Source organism: Notolepis coatsorum, assembly GCF_963971535.1.
Source record: "Notolepis coatsorum genome assembly, chromosome: 6".
NCBI classification, from domain to species: Eukaryota; Metazoa; Chordata; class Actinopteri; order Aulopiformes; family Paralepididae; genus Notolepis; species Notolepis coatsorum.
In genome coordinates, this window is record NC_140170.1 from 62,071,030 (window position 1) to 62,091,043 (window position 20,014).

The 20,014-nt window shown below is 44.1% G+C and overlaps 1 protein-coding gene across 1 annotated transcript in view; it reads left to right on the forward strand.

Annotated features, from left to right (window-relative positions):
* The window catches only part of epha8 (eph receptor A8), a gene marked incomplete at both ends in the record, with an annotated part of 275,829 nt that overhangs the window by 97,512 nt on the left and 158,303 nt on the right, over positions 1 to 20,014 (forward strand). Inside the window, 1 exon segment of the mRNA XM_084315587.1 lies at positions 976 to 1,291. Within this exon segment, the coding sequence (XP_084171713.1) occupies positions 976 to 1,291 (316 nt within the window).

Genomic DNA, 20,014 nt, shown 5'->3' on the forward strand with positions numbered 1-20,014 from the left:
AGAAAAAGAGAGAATAACAGAGAGAATCAGAAAGGAAGAGAAGATAATTACAGAGAGAGAGAGAGCAGGGGTAAAATAGGGAGATATTAAGAGAGGGGGAAAGAGCGAAAACAGAAGAGAGAGAGAGAGAGAGAGAGAGAGAGAGAGAGAGAGAGAGAGACGAGAGAGAGAGAGAGAGAGAGACGAGAGAGAGAGAGAGAGAGAGAGAGAGAGAGAGAGAGAGAGAGGAAGAGAGAGGAAGAGAGAGGAAGAGAGAGGAAGAGAGAGGGAGGAAGAGAGAGGAAGAGAGAGGAAGAGAGAGGGAGAGAGAGAGAGAGAGAGAGAGAGAGAGAGAGAGAGAGAGAGAGAGAGAGAGAGAGAGAGAGAGGGAGATGGGATAACAGAGGGAGAGTGGCAGAGAAAATGGAGAGAAAAAGAGAGGGAGAAGAGAGAGTGATGGAGAGAGAGAACAACAGAGAGAGTAACATAGAGGAAGAGAGAAGGAGAGAGGGATAAGAGAGAGGAAGAGAGAATAACAGTGAGAAAGAGCGAATAACAGAGAGAGAGCAGCGATAAAAGAGGGAGGAACTAAGAGAGGGGGAAGAGAGAGGAGAGAGAATAACAGAGAGAGATGAAGACAAAGAGAGAATAACAGAGAGAATCAGAGAGGAAGAGAAGAGAGAGCAGGGATAAAAGAGGGAGAAATTAAGAGGGGGAAGAGCGAGAGGGGGGAAGAGAGAATAACAGAGAGAGAGAGAGAGCGAGAGAGAGCGAGAGAGCGAGAGAGCGAGAGAGCGAGAGAGCGAGGGAGAGAGAGAGATAGAGAGAGAGAGAGAGAGAGAGAGAGAGAGAGAGAGAGAGAGAGAGAGAGAGAGAGAGAGAGAGAGAGAGTAAGAGAGAGCAGGGATAATAGAGGGATAAATGAAGTGAGAGGGGCCCCGGGGGACCCAGAGTGTCTAACCCCCACGTCGCTCCCCCCTCTCTCTCTCTCTGCAGGTGAGAGGGGTGGGTCCTCTGAGCAGACGGGGCTTCTACCTGGCCTTCCAGGACATCGGCGCCTGCATCGCCCTGACCTCGGTGAGGGTGTACTACAAGCGCTGTGTGGGCGTGGGCCGCAACCTGGCCGTGTTCACCGACGTGGTGACGGGCGCCGACTCCTCCTCCCTGGTGGAGGTCAGGGGCCAGTGTGTGGACCACGCGGAGGAGAGGGACACGCCCAAGATGTACTGCAGCGCCGAGGGGGAGTGGCTGGTGCCCATCGGGAGGTGCGTGTGCTCCGCCGGGTTCGAGGAGCACCGGGAGTCCTGCGTGGGTGAGTCGGTCGGGAGTTGTTGAGATGGGGGCGTGGCTGTTGTTGGTGATGTCACTGTGTGTGTTGCGGAGTGGTTACTGTGTGTAGTAAGGATGGACCGTAGTAATACGGATGGTCGATATTCCATAGCTGTTTCTTAAAGAATGTTCTTCCCATGAAGAGAATGAATATAGACTGGACACCCCCCCCCCCCCCACCCTTAACCCTTTCACTGCCACACTACAGAAGGTTAACTCTTTCACTACCACACTACAGACGGTTAAGCAATTTAACCGATTTTGAATAATGTCACCATGACACTATAGGGCTATTAAGCTATTGTCACCGCATAGTCACCCCTTAATCTCCTTTGAGATTAAATAAAGATTGAATGAATTCACAGTAGGGTTGTAAAAATGGACCTAATGTTATGGTTTGTAACCGACCTGAAACGCAACGGCACAGACAGGAAGTTCAGAGTTGGCCAAAAGCTAGGGCGTATTTATTTACAGAGTCACAAGATGGATGAGGTACAGTAATCAAACAAACGGGGATCTGGCAAGTGACGATGTAGCGGCTCTGCAGATACTCCCAGTAGATAGTGGTGAGGAATTGGCATGTGACGTTGTAGCGGCTCTGCAGATTCTCCCAGTAGATAGTGGTGAGGAATTGGCATGTGACGGTGAAGCGGCTCTGCAGATACTCCCAGCTTTCACTCACGGTGGAAAACAGAGAGAGAGAGAAATCAGAGTTAGCCCAACGAACACACAGAGGCAGAGAGGTGACTGAGTCCAGTATTAATCCCAAGTGACTTGATCTTCGGTGTACCACACACAAGTTAGCTGAGTCCAGTGAAAAACAACACGGTATTCTTCAGTGTTATTCTAACACACAAATTAGCTGAGTCCAGTGCGAAACAAAACGGAATTCTTCAGTGTTATCCTAACACACAAATAGCTGAGTCCAGTACTAACAAAAACGGTATTTCTTCAGTGTTCACCAAACACACAAAAAACTGATAATCCGAAAGGACTGTTTCCAAAAACTCACCAGAGCGCAACGCGTAAAGCGGGCAGATAACAAGGCGCAGCTCCAAACGGGGAACCAGGTTCTCAACAGCGGTTCTCCACAAAAAGGTCCTGGAGAGAAAGAAGACAGGAACAGCGACGGGGAAAGGCAGGTATATACAGTTGTATTCCAGAACAGTAGTACTCAAAACGACCCGGCATCAAATGACAGAAGGTCAGAGTATATGAAGCCTCTGGGGCGCTGATTAGAACACACATCAGGTGCGTGATGGTAATTGATACTTGACTTAGAAGTGTGCGTTCGGCAACGGACCAATCATCACAGAATCCTCACAGTACCTTAAATGAACGGAGTGTGTGGCGGGGAACGGACCAATCATCACAGTACCTTAAGAAGCCTGTGGTGGGGAAAGAACCAATCCTCACAGTACCCCCCCCTCCACGGGAGCCACCCGGCGACCCACTCGGCCCCGGCCTGGAGGCACTGGAGAGGGGGACAAAGACAGAGGCCCGGAGAGGGGGAACGGAGACGGGGACAGAGGACCGGCGAGGGAGGCCGGAGACGGGGACTGGGGCCCGACAGCGGAGGCCGGGCACGGGGACAGAGGACCGGCGAGGGAGGCCGGAGACGGGGACTCCCGAGGTGCGAGGTCTGCCGCGGGTGGTGAGCTGGCCGAGACTCCTGGGACAGGTGGGGTCAAAAGCAGAGTGTTTAATGATGTACGGAGAGCCTGAAGCTGGTGCAGAATAACAGCCTGCTGATACCCCTGGGTGTCAATGGCATCCAGAATAAGCTGGACCTCGGCCCGGAGGTCCTGTAAAGCGGCCGCAGCCGCACCCAACTGTTGGGTGTGGTCGTTGACCAACTCGATCTGGACCGCCAACGCTGCCCTAATCCTGTCTGTGTCGGCTGAGGTCGTCATGGCCGGGTCGTAATGTTATGGTTTGTAACCGACCTCAAACGCAACGGCACAGACAGGAAGTTCAGAGTTAGCCAAAAGCTAGGGCGTATCTATTTACAGAGTCACAAGATGGATGAGGTACAGTAATCAAACAAACGGGGATCTGGCAAGTGACGATGTAGCGGCTCTGCAGATACTCCCAGTAGATAGTGGTGAGGAATTGGCATGTGACGTTGTAGCGGCTCTGTAGATACTCCCAGCTTTCACTCACGGTGGAAAACGGAGAGAGAGAGAAATCAGAAACAGCCCAACGAACACACAGAGGCAGAGAGGTGACTGGGTCCAGTATTAATCCCAAGTGACTTGATCTTCGGTGTACCACACACAAGTTAGCTGAGTCCAGTGAAAAACAACACGGTATTCTTCAGTGTTATTCTAACACACAAATTAGCTGAGTCCAGTGCGAAACAAAACGGAATTCTTCAGTGTTATCCTAACACACAAATAGCTGAGTCCAGTACAAACAAAAACGGTATTTCTTCAGTGTTCACCAAACACACAAAAAACTGATAATCCGAAAGGACTGTTTCCAAAAACTCACCAGAGCGCAACGCGTAAAGCGGGCAGATAACGAGGCGCAGCTCCAAACGGGGAACCAGGTTCTCCACAGCGGTTCTCCACAAAAATGTCCTGGAGAGAAAGAAGACAGGAACAGGGACGGGGAAAGGCAGGTATATGCAGTTGTATTCCAGAACAGTAGTACTCAAAACGACCCGGCATCGAATGACAGAAGGTTAGAGTATATGAAGCCTCTGGGGCGCTGATTAGAACACACATCAGGTGCGTGATGGTAATTGATACTTGACTTAGAAGTGTGCGTTCGGCAACGGACCAATCATCACAGAATCCTCACAGTACCTTAAAGGAACGGAGTGTGTGGCGGGGAACGGACCAATCATCACAGTACCTTAAGAAGCCTGTGGTGGGGAAAGAACCAATCCTCACACCTAAAATGACATTCGACTATTCCTTAAAAAAAAAAACACATATCAAATATCTATTATTGCACAAAATAAATTGCCTTTGAGATCAACATCATCAGATCAAATGAATGAAAAGGAGTGAGATCAAATTAATGAAAGATTTCGGGCAGAATGGAGATTCATACACAGCAACACACCTCAGAGCGAGGTGTGATAAACATGAAACGATATATTTTCCTTGGCATGAAACAGAAAAATAGTAATGAAACCATTGGGGACCTGCATGATTCTTCTGTCTCTATTCATTATTAAATATCTACAAGTTTTACCCTGAGGGATGATTTACACTAAAGTGCTAAATGCTAAAAACAGAAAGTAGGCTACTTACATTCTTGATGCTAGAACTCCCAAAATAGCTTAGGATAAAAAAAGAAGGTAGGCCAGCTGTAGTTCACATATAGCTTGCATACAACTTTGTCACGAGGTTCCACAAGTTGAACAAAATCTGAAGTATTTCCAAACTTTTAGATTGCTCAGAGTGCAAATCACTGTCTTCGGGTTCTGAATTCTCTGTCATCACACCATGTGGTTGTTGTTACCATAGATATGGTTGTTACTATTGATTGATTGATTGATTACAAATGTTGTTAACTGAGAGCACCTGGAATGAAGGTTTCACTAGAATCCAAACTTGCTCGATCAATGCTAGGTACAAATTGATTCAATTTAAAGTCATCCATAGACTCCACTATTCAAAGACCAAACTACACAGAATTTATCCATCTCTTTCTCCATTATGTGACAGGGGTAAAGTTGCAGAGGGCTCTTTAACACATCTCTTTTGGCTCTGTCCTCATTTACAAAAATTCTTGGGTGAAATATTCCAGTGGTTTTCCAGGGTCTATGGAAAGGACATTCCCCCTGATCCAGAGTTGTCACTTTTTGGGTGTTCAGAGACTGCCTTAAGGTACACAAGGGAGGAACAACAGACACTAATGCTCGGCATGGTAGCCGCAAATTTTTTTATTCTAACCGATTGGAAATCACCTACACCCCCGTGTTTCCAGAAATGGCTCAATGAAATGATCACAATCATACAGATGGAGATGATCCGCTATTACAGATCCAAAGAGCACAACAGGTTTTCGGACATATGGAGCCCATTCATTGACTATCTGAAGGACAAATAACTGCATTCTGCAGAGACTCACCCCTGTATTTCTCATGTTTGACCTGCACCTTGTAACACCTGGCTATACAACACACTGTAATGCTTTGAGTTAAGTCACACTGTTATTTTATTTTCCTGTCTGGCAGTCTTTTTAGTTTTGTTATGTCTGTTTATTTTTGTTCTGTCTCCTCCTTTTTGTATGTCTGTTCTTGTCTACAGTAAACTGAAAACTGAAAAATAAAGTATTTAAAAAATGTTATTAACAGATTTCAGAATGGATACAATACAGTCAATACACACAATTGTTAAGGGGATGCAGACCAGAGAAATACTTTCATCTTGTTTACATCAGGGTCCCCCATTTTCAATTCATCATAACATATACATGACATACAGATAGAATACTGTTACATCCAGACATTTATGACATACCAGATCTACAAATATATAGTACTGTTTAAGAGTACAATGCCTGTCTATAGACCCTGGCATTGGAAACTGATTAACAGACAGAGTTTCTAAGAATAGAGTATATACATTATATACATTTGAGAGTATATACATTTGAGGGGGAAGAACATGTACATTGGAGGCGGTTGGGAAGGTGGGGTGGGGGGTTGAGTAGGTGGGGTGGGGGGGTGGGGGGGGGTTGGGTAGGGTAGGTGGGGTGTTGGGGGGGAAATGGGACATTCTTCGGTTCAATGAAAGTGACGTTGTGTGTCTCCTGTCCATCATGCAGCGCATTCAGGGCCCCGCCAGAAGTTGAGAGGACGACGTTTTTTACCCAATCGAATATTAATTTTCACAATCGAATGAATATGTTTTACAATTCGATTCTTCATTTGAATATAGAATATTCGTCCTAATTCACAGTGACATTAAATTATCAAGTGGAATAAAGTGATTTAACACAAGGATCAACACTTGAGAGTTACAATAGATTAATTGGAGAGATATGATGGTGACTGAAACAATTATGCACCACTATTACGCAGTATGACAGGATGCTGCATCACAAATATACCTTGCATAGCCCAAATCAATGTCATTACCAAGAAAGAAGAATAAACTACTGACAACAACCAGTATTTACTCACGAGTATGAATACACCTGTGGAACGCCCTACCCAACAGCCGTAAAATAAATTGAATCCCTACCCACATTCAAAACCGCTCTTAAAGAGCACCTACGGGAGGCTGCAATTCGAAACTGGCCACCGTAAATGTCCAACCCCCCCCACCCCCACCCCCTCCTATAGACAGTCTCCTCCCCACCGTATGTAAATATTTTCTCCCACCCACCCACCCCCTCCTAATGTACAGTCTCCTCCCCATCATATGTATATATTTTATGTTAGGATCTCTGGGTAACAGTACTGTATATTTGCTTATCGTATACTGTATGTCACAAATGTAACAGTACTATATACCTGTATGTCATGTATGTCCCTATGTCATAAATGTCATGATGTCATGTATGTTGTGTATGTCATAAATGTCACTATGAATTGAAAATGGGGGACCCTGATGTAAACAAGACAAACGTCTTTCTCTGGTCTGCATCCCCTTATACAATTGTGTGTATTGAGCCGTACTGTATTGTACCCATTCTGCAATCTGTTAAATAAAGTTGTCATTCATTCATTCATTCATTCATTCATTCATTCATTCATTCATTCATTCATTCATTCATTCATTCATTCATTCATTCATTCATTCATTCATTCATTCATTCATTCATTCATTCAATTCATTCATTCAATTCATTCATTCATTCATTCATTCACCACCAAGCAAGTAAAAACAAAACACAACACAATCAGGATTCAACAGGCTTCCCCACAGAATCCAGCCAAGATGCTGGGCTTAAACTCACACATGCCGCGCACAGCCAAGCCACTGAGTCTGATCATCATTCATACTGTACTATAGAACCATAACAGATGAAACCTGTAAACACATTCGGTGACGGCGCACCATGACAGATGAAAACACTCTGTGACAGCGCACCTGACCAGACACAGATGAAAACATTATTATTTGGTGATGCCACACTTTACCACAGATTAAAACATAATTGGTGACAGCACACCAGACACAGATTAAAACATAATCACCAGCAGCATACTGTCAATGTCCACTTCACCCTCACTTCAACTGACTTATAGAAACTTCTCGTCACGAAAAAAAGCGAAGCATTTATTTACTGAACTCATAAATGATTCAAAACATTTTCTAATTATCTTCACATAGAAACAAAACAAAAATAAACCAATTATATAATAACACATGCTCAAATAGTGATTGAAATGCCGCTGCTTCAACTGCATTTAGTAAGAAACAAACACACGCACCTCTCATACTCTGTCATCGTCAAATCTGCCGGTTGCAAATAACAGGCATTCCCAGCAATACAGGTTGCAATGTTCCTCCATGGTGTAGCCAGGTGTAGCTTACCTAGTTGCTGTAGCCAGGTGTAGCTTACCTAGTTGCTGTAGCCAAGTGTAGCTTACCTAGTTGCTGTAGCCAGGTGTAGCTTACCTAGTTGCATAGCCAGGTGTAGCTTACCTAGTTGCTGTAGCCAGGTGTAGCTTACCTAGTTGCATAGCCAGGTGTAGCTTACCTAGTTGCTGTAGCCAGGTGTAGCTTACCTAGTTGCTGTAGCCATGTGTAGCTTACCTAGTTGCTGTAGCCAGGTGTAGCTTACCTAGTTGCTGTAGCCAGGTGTAGCTTACCAGTTGCATAGCCAGGTGTAGCTTACCTAGTTGCATAGCCAGGTGTAGCTTACCTAGTTGCTGTAGCCAGGTGTAGCTTACCTAGTTGCTGTAGCCAGGTGTAGCTTACCTAGTTGTTGTAGCCAGGTGTAGCTTACCTAGTTGCTGTAGCCAGGTGTAGCTTACCTAGTTGCTGTAGCCAGGTGTAGCTTACCTAGTTGCTGTAGCCAGGTGTAGCTTACCTAGTTGTTGTAGCCAGGTGTAGCTTACCTAGTTGCTGTAACCAGGTGTAGCTTACCTAGTTGCTGTAGCCAGGTGTAGCTTACCTAGTTGTTGTAGCCAGGTGTAGCTTACCTAGTTGCTGTAGCCTGGTGTAGCTTACCTAGTTGCTGTAGCCAGGTGTAGCTTACCTAGTTGCTGTAGCCAGGTGTAGCTTACCTAGTTGTTAAATTGAAAGTTCCTTTCCCTGGATTTTCCAGAAAGTTCCTTTGATGGTTGGGACCGGGTGGCTAGCTGTCCTCACTAGCTCCAGCTTTTCTAGAAAATTCCTTTGTCGGTTGGGACCGGGCTGCTAGCTGTCCTCACTAGCTCCAGCTTTTCTTGAAATGTCCTTCTACTAAAAGGCGTTGCCAGTAAATCCGCCGCCAAATCAATTTATTTTCCCTTTTCCGTTATTGTGCATTAATTGTGCATCGACATCTTCTACTTGACGGACTTTACGTTGCTTATTTTGCTAATCAGTAGCACAAGCCGAATTTCACGCCACTCAAATAATTGGTGACGTAGGGGGTTAGTCTAGCGTGCCAAAGAATACGGCCAACATGTCAAACTCGAACTCTGATTGGTTAAAGAATGTGACAATCAACAATATCTCCGCATCAAAAAATGGGGGAATTCAGGGCGGCTACGTGGCGTAGTGGGCAAGGCGCTCGCCACGAATGACGGAGACGCTGGGCTTGCCTGTTCCAGCCCAGCGCTCCACATTGCTTTCAGTTTAGCTGGTCGTTCATACTAATACACATTGGCCGTATTAGGGGGTGGGAAACTGATGGGTGGGGATCGGGCGTTGTGGACAGCGACTCCTACAGGTCGGTTGGTGCGCCTGCGCAGTAGAATCAGGAAGTGTCGGGGGCAGCGTGAGCCTCCCACGCGTTACTCCTCGCCACTGAGAGATGGAGCTGTGCAGGTGAAAAGATGCGACTGCTGTTACCTCAAGTACCGGAGGGGACTTGTGCTATGTATGACTTAGTCCACATTGCAGCCGGCTTGTGGGAGGCAAGAAACAGCGTTCGTGACAGGGGAGGGTTGAATTGGATGATATGAAATTGGGATGGGAGAAAAAAACAAAAATGAGAGAAAAAGTGGATAAAAAAAAAAAAATTGGGGAATTCACTCGAAAGGTAGATGTATTTACCCAGAGACAGTACATGTGGAAAATCGTATTGGATAAAAGCTCAACCGTATTATATGAGCTGCACTGGAATCAGTGCAACTGAGGGAGATAACAATGTGAGTATGTTAACACATTGACGGCCACTGGGATGAGTCTAATATCACTAGAGACGACCAGCATATGTAAACAGACTTGGGGCTGTTTGTAGAGCTAAATCTATACTTTATAGTAGGGATGCTCGATATTGGCTTTTTTACCGATACCGGTATACCGATATTGTCCAACTCTTAATTTCCGATACCGATATCAACCGATATCACATTTTAATGCCGATATCGGCCGATAATATCGGTAGGCCGATAATATCGGACATGATTTCTATAGAAATGTAAATTTTATTTTTTTCTAATTTAAACCGATACCCATATTTTCCGATATCACATTTTAATGCCGATATCGGCCGATAATATCGGTAGGCCGATAATATCGGACATCCCTACTTTATAGTGTTGCTATCTGTCCATTCTCATTGTCAATTGAGACCATAAACCGTCCCTTCAATACGTTCTCATTTTATAGCGCCGTGAATATAAGCGTTCTACGGCATTTGGTCTAGTATATTTCCCGGAAGGCGAGATAAAGGGCTAATAGCTACTAACGTTATATCCAATGGCATTTCCGTTATACATAAGCTACAGTTAAAACTCAAACTGCATATGATCGGCACAATCCTCAAGCATGTATGCATGAATTCAAAGAGTAGGGTACATCTGCAGTGCAGCTCGGCGACCTTGAATATGTTATTAAAATGGAATAAAAGCCAAAACAACTTGCCACGGATATATCCATCCTTCGGTCCATTAAGCATGGATTCGAAACACGTATATATCCGTGGTCGGGTGCCATTGTGTTAATGTGAATGCACTTTGTAAAATAAATATAACATTAAATAAAATATAGGCTATATTAAATTATTTTTTAATTATATATAATTTTCTAATTCAGACAATCTAGGCCAGAAGAGAATAATTTACTGGCCCTGACGACCTATTAGGTTCTGAGGTAAGGAGAGTTAGAATCAGAAACCTTTTATTAACCTCGGTGCAGAGACATTCAACACTGTTACTAGTTTGACTTCAGTCTGATAGCACAGGGAACAGTGACAAGAGGACCATTCACACGCTGTGTGCAGGGGGCAACATGGCAACAAGCCAAACGTAAAAGACAGTACATTAGTCAACACTGCTGCTCACCGTGCTGAATCATTACTGCGTGAGATGCGACGAAGAACGAAGAAGATGATGACAATTTCTTCCCTCCTATCTCTTTTAATTAGCATTTTGTTTATTGCCTCAAATGGGCTGACCTCATTTAGGGACCTGTGCATATTTCAGGTTGCTACGGGTTACAGTAATTAAAAACTATTAATCACAGAGCGATGGATAATTAAACGCTAAAAGCATTTTGTCAGCCAAACGAGGCGAACGACACGGAACACACTTCTTCTTGTAGACGTTCCACCTGCCGTCCCCCACCCCCCATAATACCATACACACACACACACACACACACACACACACACACACACACACACACACACACACACACACACACGCACGCACGCACGCACGCACGAACGCACACAGACGCACGCACACACGCACGCACGCACACACACACACACACACACACACACACACACACACACACACACACACACACACACACACACACACACACACACACACACACACACACACACACACACACACACACAAATATCAGTCCATGTCTCCCTTATTTGTGGTAAGAGGAATACAATAATAATGATAATAATAATGCATTTTATTTAAAAGCGCCTTTCAAAGCACCCAAGGTCGCCATACAGGGTTAATACACACACACACACACACACACACACACACACACACACACACACACACACACACACACACACACACACACACACACACACACACACACACACACACACACACACACACACACACTGCTGTACTCACTCTACACACACGATTGTGTGGCCAAGTTCAGCTCCAACTCCATAGTGAAGTTCGCAGACGACACGGTGGTGGTGGGGCTGATCTCAGACAACGACGAGAAGGCCTACCGGGAGGAGGTTGAGGTACTGGAACGCTGGTGCCAGGACAACAGCCTGCTCCTGAACATTGGTAAAACCAAGGAGCTGATCGTGGATTATAGGAGAGGACAGCAGGTGACACACACACCACTGATGATTAACGGGGCTACCGTGGACAGGGTGAGCAGCTTTAAGTACCTGGGGGTCCACATCTCAGAGGATCTGACATGGTCAACACACATAGACACAGTAGTAAAGAAGGCGAAACAGCGCCTCTACCACCTGAGACAGTTAAGGAAGTTCAGAGTATCGGGGAAGATACTCCAGTCCTTCTACTCAGGAGCTGTAGAGAGCATCTTGACCGGAAACATCACTGCCTGGTATGGAAACAGCACGGCACAGGACAAGAAGGCCCTACAGAGAGTGGTGGCTCAGCCGAGCGTACCACGGGTATTGCACTACCTCCCCTGCAGGTTCTATACAACAAGAGGTGCAAATCCAGAGCCTGCAGAATAATGAAAGACCCCCACCACCCCAATAACAGCCTGTTTCAGCTGCTGAGGTCAGGCAGACGCCTGCGAACCCCAGCTACTAGGACAGAGAGGCTTAGGCTCAGCTTCTTCCCCCAGGCCATCAGAGTCCTGAACAATGAACATTGAGTACCACAGAACACTGAACTATCCACACATAAGCACACATGAGCACACACACGACACGCACGATGTGCACGCTCTCACACTAGCAGCCACTTTAACACTTTAACATGAGCGGGCACACACTCATGCCGCACACACCCACACTTATTGCCAAAAGGAAAGGCCACTTTAAATTAGTATTAGCAACAGTAACAGTGTATTGCACTACCAAAGCTACCTAGCATGTCCTATATGCCCTGTAAATAACTATGTACAGATACCGAGATGTCACACCATGTTACCTGTTACCTGTTATTGCACAATGTTTTTGTATTGGATTATATTATATGTTGTACCACTGTATTGCACATCGTTGCGGGCAAGACCACCCGCATTTCATTGTATACTCGTATGCCGTGACAAATAAAACTCTTGACTTGACTTGACTTGACACACACACACACACACACACACACACACACACACACACACACACACACACACACACACACACACACACACACACACACACACACACACACACACACACACACACACACACACACACACACACACACACACACACACACACACACACACACACACACACACACACACACACACACACACACACACACACACACACACACACTCTCTCTTGGGAAGACACCACATAAAGTGTGAACGTGTGTGTTTGTGTTTTCTTGTTTACCCTAAAGTGTAAATGTGTGTTTGTGTGTCCTCTTGTTCATGGCCGCCTAGTTATAGTTGAAAGTGGGGGTGCAAGATTTTTATTATTTTTTTTTCTTTTTTTCTTTTTTTTTCTTTTTTTTTTATTTAATGAACCTGTACGTGCAATTTCCTGCAATATAGAGCCTTCAATCTTGACCAATAAAGCTGCTCTTTTCACTATAAAACTCAGTTTATATTGCAGTATGATAGCCAATTACTATAATAATAATATATTAATATATATATATATACTGTATATACACTGTATATTGATTTTTCGCTCATTCATTTTTATTAAATCAATCTCCTTTCAAATAGGCCAATTTTTTAATAAGAAAGTGAAAAAAGATATATTTCCATTACCTGTAAATCTTGTGTCTCTTTCTCTCCTTCTCTGCCTCCTCCCTGAGTCTGCAGTGCACAATCATGACATCGATCTCAAAAAGAAAAAGAAAAAATGGAGGCCCCTCATCACTATAGGCCCACGGGCCGCGGCCGTCGTTAATCCGGCCCTGCTCGTCTGCCATATAGATAGCGTTAACGTTTGCAAATGAAGTCAACGTCATCCAGCTCACACCACATATCTAGATAACGTTAGCTAGCGGCTAGCACTAAAGCTAACGCCAACCAGAGAGGGAAACGTTATTATTATTTATTCGAGGAAACCGTATGACCAGATCGTAATTTGGGACCGTGAAACACTTTTATTGTATTGCGTGGTAGAACCGTAGAAGTTCTACTACCACTCAATAGTAACTTATGTCTAACATAATCCTTTTATTTGAACAACTTACTGGAAAAGCCTGCCACCAATATTATGACACACTCTGTGGGCTTTGATATTTACACTCAGCCTACCTGCAGCCAGACTGCAGCGCTGTGCGCCAAGGTCTACGCGCTGGAGATGGGAGGCACTGGATCAAACCATAATGGGGCAGGGGGGGGGGGGTCGTTCGCAATCTTTGGAAACTTAAAAACTTGTTATTAAGTGTCATTGCGTATTATTAATTTGATTGAAATTACGTAGTTATGGTTAGATTTATATATTGGGGGGGGGGTATATCATATTTTTCATATGATCAAAACGTGGTGGAGCAAGATCATACCCTTGCTCCCCCAAGTTCAATAGTGGGAGAGCAGATGCTCCGAGTGCTCTTATGGCCAGGCGCCTATGCTCTTGTTTACTCTAAAGTGTGAACGTGTGTGTTTGTGTGTCCTCTTGTTTACTCTAAAGTGTAAATGTGTGTGTTTGTGTCCTCTTGTTTACTCTAAAGTGTAAATGTGTGTGTTTGTGTCCTCTTGTTTACTCTAAAGTGTGAATGTGTGTTTGTGTGTCCTCCTGTTTACTCTAAAGTGTGAACGTGTGTGTTTGTGTGTCCTCATGTTTACCCTAAAGTGTAAATGTGTGTTTGTGTGTCCTCTTGTTTACTCTAAAGTGTGAACGTGTGTGTTTGTGTGTCCTCATGTTTACTCTAAAGTGTGAAGGTGTGTGTTTGTGTGTCCTCTTGTTTACTCTAAAGTGTAAATGTGTGTTTGTGTGTCCTCTTGTTTACCCTAAAGGGTGAACGTGTGTGTTTGTGTGTCCTCCTGTTTACTCTAAAGTGTGAAGGTGTGTGTTTGTGTATCCTCCTGTTTACTCTAAAGTGTGAACGTGTGTGTTTGTGTTTTCTTGTTTACTCTAAAGTGTGTGTATGTGTCCTCCTGTTTACCCTAAAGTGTGAATGTGTGTTTGTGTCTTTTTTTTGTTGAATCAACTAAACAGAACTGAATCTGTAATACACATAAATATCACTCATATTTACCGCATTGGTCCGAATATATACAACGACCCTGATTATAATGTAAATGTAAGCAAAGCTCAGACAGACAGTATATATAATGTTCATGGTCAATAGTCATAGTAGCCCTAACATGTAATTTTAGGGGTTTCCTAAAATGACACTTTCAATCAGGAGTCTGGTTCCCCTCGTGAACCGCAACCCTGGCCCTAATCCTAACCCGAACCGTAACCATTCTCATAACCCAAACCCTAGCCTAACCCTTACCTTAACCTGACCCAATACTTAACACATTGGGTGGCATACATTATGCCCATCTTTACCACTCTCTGCCAGCACTGTAACCCTATGGAGTGGCTCACCTTCTTTGCAGGGCTATAACTTTTTAAATATTATAGCTATATTGACATTACTATGGCCCATTCAACATCGGGTATCTATCGTTCCGGATGTGGGAACGTTATATTTTTCCATTCATACATTGTCGTGTTAGTACCGTCGAGAATATAAGTATGTTTTTAGACTGTATAGCAGTAATTCCTAGAATGCGCGTTATAGGCCCTGGCGTGTATTATACATTATCGATTGGTGTTTCGTCCCTATACATGCTATATTAAACATTTCAAATGCATATGATCGCTATACATTATGCTCCATCATGCGTGAAGGAAAGGGGGGGGGGGTCGGTTATGATTCCTTGATTGTCACTAACGGCTTTCTTTAGTAAGACACCATACGTTGATGGGACAGATTGCAATGAAATAAATGGACAATCGAGCTGGAAATAACGTTAGATTCCTCCTACCTCTGGCCGATGCGTCTGGATCTGCTAGATCCATTTTCCATTTGTATGACGCAATAAACACCGAAAGCATATTGATTCTTGCGTCTCGATAGCGATCCAATGCACTCGAAGTGTGTATATTGATCCACGTAACAACATATCTCTGGCGGAGCTTTTTCCCTGATGCACCGAGCGCCACTTCCGGTTTAGAGTAGAGTGTAACTCGTTATACTCGTTATTGGAAATTAATGTGTTAACCTAACATTAACCATAGTGTTGATTTTACTGCAAAATCTACAGAGAAGCGGCAGCACAACAAATTAAAAAGGCTTTTCGCAGTTTGTAGGAAATGTTACAAAATTCGCCTTGCAACTCTTCAGAGCACATGTTTCAAGTTCAAGTTTCTTCAAGTTTCTTTAATAGTTGTCATACAGAAGTACAGAATACTTTTATACAAAATGCTTCTTTCTGTTACGCTCCAGAGACTGTGCTAGACAAAAAAGATAAGTATGAAATAAAATAAGTATAGCATGTAAAAAATAGAAGTCACGTACATACTACGTAGACACAAGTGTTCAGTATATACATATGTACAATGTTCAATGCAGAATAGAAGTAACTGAGTTACCATACAATATACTATGCAATATATTACTAATATACAATATACTATATAGTGCAAAGCAGAAATGGGATGAGCTACAATTTAGGTACAATTTACAGTAAGGTGTACTGAGGTATGGGTTGTAGTGCAAATCCTTTACCAATAAATATAAAGTGTGTTTAGGTGTTCTAAAGTGTGGAGAATGGGTGCTGCAGTGTGTTGTTTGTTTAAAGTGAGTGTGTGCGTGTGGATGTGTGTGCTGTGAGTGCATTTGATGGTTGTTGCATAGTGTTATTGTTCGTTGAGCAACCTGATGGCCTGGGGATAGAAGCTTCTTCTGAGTCTTTCTGTGCTTGCCATGAGACTCCGGTATCGCTTGCCTGACCGCAGCAGTTCAAAGAGGCAGTTGTTTGGGTGGCTGGAGTCCTTGATAATTCTCTTAGCCTTACCCCTGCACCGCTTGTTGTAAATGTTCTGGAGAGTGGGAAGCCCCCCTCCAGTTGTGCGCTCGGCTGAACGGGCCACTCTATGTAGTCTGCTACGGTCATGTGCGGTGCTATTCCCAAACCAGGAGGTGATATTGCCAGTCAGGATGCTCTCTATTGTACATGAGTAGTAGTTCTTAAGGATCTTCTGACTGACTTGGAACTTCTTTAGGCGCCTGAGGAAGTAGAGGCGTTGCCGTGCCTTCTTCACAACACTGTCAATGTGTGTGGTCCATGTCAAGTCCTCAGATATGTGGACTCCGAGGTACTTAAAACTGTTCACTCTCTCAACCGGTGCCCCGTCGATGCTGAGGGGGCTGTAGTCCCTGACCCTCGACCTCCTAAAGTCCACAATCATCTCCTTTGTTTTGCTGACGTTCAAGGAGAGGCTGTTCTCTTGGCACCATCCCGCCAGGACCTTGACCTCTTCCATGTTATGAATCCCTCATGAGAATATGTTAATTCAAGGGACTCTTGCACCAGAATTCTTCATACTCATACTGTAAAGACCAGACAGTCTGTTACTGTCATGCAATGTTATGTGTTTATAAGCTTTGTCATATGAGTTATATGTTTACGTTTTGTGTGCACCCCATGAAGAGTATAGCTGCTAGATTTGCTTAGATTAGAGTGTATAAATACACTACTAGATTAGATTATACTAGATTAGATTAGATTCAAATGTATTGTCATTATACAGGACAAGTCCTGAAGTTTGGCATCCAACCAAAGTGCCAATGTAACAGTAAAGTGCAATAGTAATATCCAATGTACAGGTGATTAAACTGGGTATAAAATATATAAATGAGTAGTACTGAGTACTAGGGCTAATCAGAGAGTTGTAGTATTAATATGTAAAGTGATATAGGTATAAATACACTACAGGGGGCTCTTGAGAAACTAAATAAAACCTGAATGTCTGTGCCCCCTCTCCCATAGTGAATTTGGGCAAAATGTACATATATCATATATCATTAACTCATTTTACCCATATCGATATGTTAGGTAAACTCTGGTGTATCGGCAGTTTAATTGTGTGCCCCTTTAATTCAGCTGAATGCATAAACAACCAATCACATGTTGACAGACAAACATCACAACCATTTTGACAGACACACATTACAAACATGTTGAGAAAGGGGCAGATGCAACGTCAGAATGTGGTATTTGTTTAATTGATCATTATCGAGTGTAGGGCTGGGCGTGAGTATTACTCACATACTCACTATTTCAACTGAACTCAAGTGTTTTTTGAGGCGGCTCGATTTTGGAATTTTTTATTTGTTTACCAAAGTGCCTGTTTGTGCCAATGAGACAGAAAACTCGCTTTAAAATCTCGCTCTGAAATCCCGCGAGGCGTGAGCTTGTCGTAGGAAGCTGGAATCTGTGGAGCATGGATAGTTATCCAAAAGATGAAAGCAGCGGTTCGTGTTTTTCCATCTCCAAATTGCGCCAACAACAACATGTCGTGCCCACTTTGCGTAGCGTTCATAGACTATTGATACGCACATGCCGTTCCATGAGTGGAGAGACATGTTGCAGACAGAGTGGTGGTAATGTAATTATTACAAATGGTAACTGACTGTTTTGACTGACAATACGCATTAAGCATTGAGTATACTGTATTGCTGTGCATTGTTATGTCCGCAGAGCGACGCATAATAAAATCAGTACCGTGTGTGTACGTGTGTGTGTGTGTGTTTCCGCACAATATCTCGTTATTGCTAATGCCGTGCGCTTAAAGATGCGTTCTAAAAATAGATTTCCCTAAACAATTGCTCCAGCACTACTCGAGTAATTCATGCGAGCACTCGATCTGGGAAAACATTACTCATGCCCAATGGGCATTGCCCATCCCTGATTGAGTGTAAATGTAATAACATCGGGTCATAATAGGCTGCGCCCCTAACGCAGTATGGAACTCATAAGCAGTGGTTGAAGAAGTACACAGTTCCTTTATTTACTGTAGGTAAAAGTAGAAATACAAGTAGCGAGAAGTACAAGTAGCTCACAATTGTACTTAAAAACAGGCATCTGACAGCCAGTAAAAATAAATGTGAGTGCACAAACCTTTTACTTCAGTGTGTTCAAACCTCTGTTACTCTATTTCATTGACACCCAAAGTGATTTTTCTTTATTGTGTAAGAAACTTCAGAATGTTACCTTTCAAAAGAGACCAAACCCATGCATGTTCTATAAGTATAACATATAATAAATCTCAAATTAGATTTTTTCCCAATCCTTAAGAGGTTAAGTACAGTACTTGAGTAAAAAAACTTAGTTACTTAGTTACTTTCAACCTCGTAGTAAGTGTTTTTTTTAGGAAGTGCCCTTTTCAGTTGACCTTTCAAAAGAGACCAAACCCATGCATGTTCTATAAGTATAACGTATAATAAATCGCAAATTAGATTTTCCCCCCAATCCTTAAGAGGTTAAGAGGTTAAGTACAGTACTTGAGTAAAAACACTTAGTTACGTAGTTACTTTCAACCTCGTAAGCGTTTTTTTTAGGAAGTGCCCTTTTCAGTTGACTTTTCTTCCCCCCCCCCCCCCCCCCCCTAGCCCCTGGAAAACCCAAACGCACGCGCGGGAGACAGTAGTAGCCGGAGTAGTAGTAGGGACAGCTCCCTAAGTGTATTCACACGAATGACGTGTTGTCTCTGTGGCACCGAACTGGGTCGCTGTGCTAATTCACCCTCTTCAAGCCCAGCCACAGTCACGCACACACGAGATAAGCCCAGGAGCGCGGAGACGGAGACAGGCCCCCGGAGCGGAGGGGAGGGGAGGGGGGCACGAGACGCAGGAAGAGACCCGAGCTTAAGTGGTTAGGCCTTGTGTGTGTGAGGACGGGAATCACTCAGACATGAATGTGTGCTGCGAACGTGCGTGAGTGTGTGTGCGTGAGTGTGTGTGCGTGTGTGTGTGTGCGTGTGTGTGTGTGCGTGTGTGTGTGTGTGTGTGTGTGTGTGTGTGTGTGTGTGTGTGTGTGTGTGTGTGTGTGTGTGTGTGTGTGTGTGTGTGCGTGTGTGTGTGCGCGTGCCGAGCGCTTGCATGCTTAAGTGGTTCTCCCTTGATAAAAGCACAACGCGTGGCTGAGAACACGAGATTGTGTGCGTGTGTGTGTGTGTGTGTGTGGTTGTGTGTGTAGAGGGTTGCGTGACAAACCGTTAAAAGTGTCACAAGAAGGAAATCAAGAAGAGGGAGAATGATAGAAGGATAGAGAGGTTCTCTAGCGGAGTCCGTCGCCCCCTCCTCGTCTCCTCTGGTTTACATCAAAATAGCATGAGTGTGTGTGTGTGTGTGTGTGTAAGAAATGAATGTGTGTGTGTGTGTGTGTGTGCACATCGGTGTTTATATCATACATGTGCGTGTGTGTATGTGTGTGAATGCGTGCATGTGTCTGTGTGCTTTTATGTGTGTGTGTGTGTCCTTGAGGCA